Genomic DNA, 6,000 nt, shown 5'->3' with positions numbered 1-6,000 from the left:
CTACAATGTAACTAACTTAAGGATACAACAGCGTCTAGCTTATAACATATACAAATCTAATTTAAATTAGGGTGATCACTTAAATTCATTCTCTGCAGTTCCTTCCTTTTTACCGATCTAGAATCGAACATTAGATTATATGCATTTTAATTCTACTTGCAGCATCGCACTTACTAAATTGGTTTTAGCACTATTGCTTTGCTGATTGCTATGAATCCTACCGTGTTCTTTCCTTTAGTCATGGTAAAAACACGATCTTTTTGTTTTTCCACCCTTACTGGTAATTGTTAATTACTAGTAATTGTTAATTAGTGGTAATTGAGAATTCGTGGTAATTGTTAATTAGTTGTAATTGTTAATTAGTGGTAATTGAGAATTAATGGTAATTGTTAATTAGTGGTAATTGTTAATTAGTGGTAATTGAGAATTAGTTGTAATTGAGAATTAGTGGCAATTGAGAATTAGTGGTAATTGAGAATTAGTGGTAATTGTTAATAAATTGTAATTGAGAATTAGTTGTAATTGCTAATTAGTGGTAATTGTTAATTAGTAGTAATTGAGAATTAGTGGTAATTGAGAATTAGTGGTAATTGAGAATTAGTGGTAATTGAGAATTAGTGGTAAGTGTTAATTAGTTGTAATTGAGAATTAGTGGTAATTGTTAATTAGTTGCAATTGAGAATTAGTTGCAATTGAGAATTAGTGGTAATTGTTAATTAGTTGTAATTGTTAATTAGTTGTAATTGAGAATTAGTGGTAATTGTTAATTGTAATTGAGAATTAGTTGTAATTGAGAATTAGTGGTAATTGTTAAGTAGTGGTAATTGAGAATTAGTGGTAATTGTTAATTAGTGGTAAATGAGAATTAGTGGTAATTGTTAATTAGTAGTAATTGAGAATTAGTGGTAATTGAGAATTAGTGGTAATTGTTAATTAGTTGTAATTGAGTATTAGTGGTAATTGAGAATTAGTGGTAATTGTTAATTAGTGGTAATTGAGAATTAGTGGTAATTGAGAATTAGTGGTAATTGTTAATTAGTTGTAATTGAGAATTAGTGGTAATTGTTAATTAGTTGTTAATCAAAGTGTGCTAACTAAAGCTGACAGATCCATTACATCCGACACACCAGCATGGAATGGAAGTCAGTGCTGCAATATAATGAGTGTTGCTTTTCCCATAGTCTCATTGCCAGGTTTCTTTCTTATTTGTAGGAGGCTTGAATCATGGCTTGTGTGCAGGTAACAATAGAGATTGATACACCATAGTCAACATCATAGTCGGGGCAGTTAATGGAAATATGGCAGCAAATGGTTGCACTAGATGTGCCACAATACAAGCTATATTAGTTTTTGGAACTGATTACTGCTGTCACTCTACTTTAATATCAACAAGTCCTGTAGAAATAAATGTGACATTTTGTTTCTTATTCTTCAGAGTTCGATATTGTTGGAATGGCAGAATATAGATGGTTTGCCATGTTGTCTGACTACGTGGGCTCATTTTCTTCTTTCTGGTCAAATGGTCCAAAAACTGCTCGCAAAACGTTTCAGTTGCACTAAAATTCAGATTTACCTGAACATTTTGTTGATTGCCAATTCCAAATGTACGCTGAATTATCTCATTAAATTTGCATATTACCAAGAAAATTAGGCTTTCTTCAGCACGGGCAATTACCGGCAGAACAAATTAGAGTTATCATATACTATAAGCCCACTAAATTTAAACTGAAGAGTATGACGTATTCATATATAATTATGGCAATGCAATTTCTTTATAACATATATCCGAAGTAAAATTGTATATAAACAATTTCAGGTAAACGACCATAATAACGCACAACGTGGGATTCGAACTCGCACATATGACGTGGCGCCTCTCCAATGTAGGTCACCGAGAGAATCACTAAACTATATGAATACCAAAAATCAGCGTATAAATAAAAAAGAAATACAGTCTCTTATTATGGATTATGTTATACTAAACATTTGTTATAAAATTATATCATATATATAATTGAAAATTGCGAATTTATTGCGAATGATTTTATTAAAATAACATGACAATGTATTTGTTTATGATAAATCACTTATTTATTTAATTATTTTGAACCACACTTATATTACGTACATATAATATTCTAAATCAATAAATTACTTGTAGATTAATTAGAGGTAATTGAAAGTGTGACGCAAAAGCATAAATATAATTGTTGTTTACGCCTTGTCGATGAGCTATTTGTCTTTGAGACTTGTTAGATTTTCACATTGATGGACGACCTTTATATTGCTAGCAATTTTGGAGAACGAGTATACGAATATTCTCGTTATAACATAATTCAGGGTGACTGCGAATAACGAATATAATTGTTGATAACCCTGTATTATAATGTAATTTGAGTAGTCAGCGTAGCGATCTTTCACCAGATGTGAGCCTGTCACCTCCGCGAACAAATGCATCTGTTGGAAGGAGCTTGACTGTATGGGAAACTCTGCATACATTGAATAGCACTAAGTGTAAGTATAGTTAAGTGTAGTCAAACTGAGAATTAATTAGGAAAAAGTGAAAAAAGGAGACTTAAGCTGGAGGCGACTTAAGTTAGACTTTTTGCGACACTTCAGATTAATAGCAGTTTATGAGTAGTTCTTGTATTTGTGTATGTTACAATTCCATTGACTTAAAGACTCACTTAAAGTTAGACTGTTCTACCGTTGGTGAAAGTAACATAGCAATGCTGTGGATATCCCTGGGAACAATTCACTACGAGCTATCAAACAGCAAGAAGGAAGGAAGGAAGAAAGAAAGAAAGAAAGAAGAGAGAAGGCCATAAAACCATTATGGACCAGTAACGACAGAAGTGAACTCTGCGTTGGATCTATACAGTGGACATTGACGCTCATTGATCTGAGACTTGTATTGTAAATAAAATACACGTTTTGTTATAGAAACAGAATGCCATTATGTGTTATGTAGGTGATACAACCATTGACATTGATTATATTGTCTCATCATTAAAAGTGTTTATACATATGTTTACTTTATTACGAGTATATCGCTTGAATGACCTTACAATATCGGATTTATAAAACGAGTGTAATATTTTTCATTTGTTTTGAGCCTTTGACCCTATAAAATCAAAGATGGCGCTCATGATAGCCATATAACCTATACACACCCTTGTACCTACCCAATACTTTTTATATTGATTAAAGTATAACATATGTGTTATTAAATCAATTAACATTTTACAATTTATATTGAATAACAAAATTATATTTGGCAAAAATACAAAATAAATACTATATAAAACTAACTAGACAAACATGTTTCAACAAACAGCTGAAATTAAACAGCTGAAGTTAAATCAGCTTTATTTTGATATATAACACTCTGTGCTCCTATTACAAACTAAAGGTTTAAACCAATAATACAGACACCATGTTTCTGTGAGTGCAGAACACATATGCCAGTTTGCTTGACAATCAAACATGTGTATTATTTTCAGGTGTTTGTACGTGTTGTCTGGCAGCAATTTCACCAAAGCCAGAGCGGTCTATCTGGGTGCAGTATCTCGGTGCGCCGTCTTTCAAAAGTGTCCTATTTCTGCGATTTGCATAGTCAATGACGTACCTTCCTTTATCTAAACACTCCAAAAGCACTTTCTGTAACATATCTCGAAATATCTTCAAGTCTTCATAAAAATTATCACCGTACGCCTTAACCTTATGCCAGAATGTTTCGTTGAAGTGTTGATACAGTTTATAATCAGCGCTGTTTATTTCTAATATTCGTTGTCGTTTCCAGTCGTCAATTTTAAATCGTAGTTTGTCGCTTCTCGTATTCTGATGTACATATAAAATGTCTCCAAATTCCCAGCATAAAAGCTGCTTCAACAAAATTAGAGATTCATCAAAATACTCAGCAATCATCACCAAATCAAAATCCTTTGCTGCTTGTTGTATCACGTGATCCACGAGTGTTTCATTGTCATAGTTTTTAGGTTCAAGTCCGATGTCAAACATTTGTCTATTTTTCAGTAATGTCATGTAGTATGGATTCTTAGTAAGTTTAACATACATGTCTGTATCTGACAGAAACATTTTGAATGGATCTTCATTGGCAGCGTAATGTATGTGAAGAATGCGAGGAATTTTAAAAAATCCAAAAATAGACTCATATGCAGCTACAGGATGACGTAATATTGTTATAAACGTAGCATTTGGAATCACGTTGTTGATTGCCGTTTTGTTGAATGGAACATGGCTAACTAACATACTGTATCGGGAGCCTGGAAGTGGTGGGGACAGGTGTTTTTGCATTTCACTGTTGAAGCGTTCTGTTCTCGAGAAATAACCTGGATTATGGTGTGCGGGAATGACAAACGACAGGTTGTGACTGAGTCCAAAACGTATTAATATTGATGAAACTGTTGTACTCCCTGTCTTGTATGTCTTCAAGAATACCACCTTTGTTATAGGGGCTTTACACGCTTCATACTTCTGGCAACTGGACACTCGGGAGCCTTCTATTGAAGTGGTGTTGATATTTAACCTGTGTACAAAATGAAAGAAATTCACCAATATATAATATCTTTTTATATGACGACTTCACTTAAAGCATAAACGCTATGTAGGTGTCTAGAGGGTTCCGTCTATTGAAATCTAATTTTGTCAACTAAACCTCGTGTTTATAGAATAAGATGAAAACTTATCGGATACCAAGGGTGAAATCATGTAAAGTATCGGCTTCTCACCGACGATTTTATGTGTCACTTGCCATGATAGTGTACGATGGCGACTACTAGACCGTTAGTTTTCACACCGCATTGTATCTGATATAGCCCTGTATAGGGTCTATTTTGTTCAAGCGTCAGAAGGGAAGATGTATCAGGTGAAGACATCCATACATGGCATTCTCCCTAAACCAAATACAAAAACAAAATGATTGACATTTCCTAAAGTTTAATAGGCTAGTAGACTGAATGAGTAAAAGTTGAAAATAGTTATTTTAGTCGTATCGCCATCACTGAAACCAGCAAAAGTGAAAAAATGCACCCCCAAAATAGTTACTCTTATTATGCAGGTATATAATACAATTCTGCTATACCTCCATGCTTGCATTGACAAATAGAAAATTAATTAGATGATGTTACATTTACTTTCTTTTTTTAATACCTAATATTTGTAATCAGTTACCCCTGGAAAACGTAGATTACGTTATCTCAGTGGTGTTTGAAACCTTTTTGTTAACAAAACTTTGGAAAACTATTATAACATTGGTGGAGGCATGCATGTACGTATGTGGCTAGTCCCTGGGACAGACAGTGGTGGTTATTATCTAAGTATGTGATACGCTCATTGTATATTAGATACTAACGAAAAACTCAACACTGTAACACAATTGTAAACATTCAATTCACTTGTATTCTGTTAAACATATTCCTACACAGATTACACGTGTGTTGTTGATTTGAAGATAGTTCTTTTCAAGTTTACTTCCTCTGCCCCACGAAAAAAAATTAACGATAAAGTCTGTAAAACATGATTTTTTATGACAATAAGTATATATTAATAATTGAATTGGGCGGTTTATTGTATCACCGTAATATAATATTTCCATAAATAAATTTGTAGCTAGTACTGCGGGTACCTTATTACAAACAGCTACCCACGGCATACGAGTTATTATCAGTTTGTTGTAAAACCGGCTGTATGCACAAAAGAAAGTGAGTGAACAACTGTTTCTATCTACACGAATTGTCTGGATGCGTCTTATCGGAGGCGATTCCAGGCATACGTATGCCTATTCATGCCCGGGCAGTAGTCAAATTGTCCAGAAAGTACCAGAGGCAATACCTGCGTCGATGTTACTTGTACAGTTTCACTTCAAGTCGTTGAGACGTATACGTGCACCAGTTAGTGTATTGTTAGGCAATTAAACAGGTGGTAGAAATGTAAAAAAATATTTACTATATACTCACCGAAAATTGGTCGAGTTAGTCG

General features: G+C 33.6%; 1 protein-coding gene across 1 annotated transcript; it reads right to left on the bottom strand.

Annotated features, from left to right (window-relative positions):
- Positions 1-3,480: 3,480 nt before the first annotated feature.
- LOC100370485 (galactosylceramide sulfotransferase-like) lies at positions 3,481-4,272 on the bottom strand. The gene has a single exon (XM_002741863.2). The coding sequence runs from the start codon at positions 4,270-4,272 to the stop codon at positions 3,481-3,483; it is 792 nt and encodes a 263-aa protein (XP_002741909.2).
- Positions 4,273-6,000: the final 1,728 nt, after the last annotated feature.

This window comes from Saccoglossus kowalevskii, chromosome 14 (assembly GCF_978046115.1).
Source record: "Saccoglossus kowalevskii chromosome 14, keSacKowa6.1, whole genome shotgun sequence".
NCBI lineage: Eukaryota > Metazoa > Hemichordata > Enteropneusta > Harrimaniidae > Saccoglossus > Saccoglossus kowalevskii.
Note: the sequence above shows the minus strand (reverse complement) of the source record. Positions and strands in the feature narration are given on the sequence as shown.

Coding starts and splice junctions, on each gene's coding strand:
- LOC100370485 (XM_002741863.2), bottom strand. CDS start 4,272: ATGTTAGTTAGCCATGTTCCATTCAACAAAACGGCAATCAACAACGTG.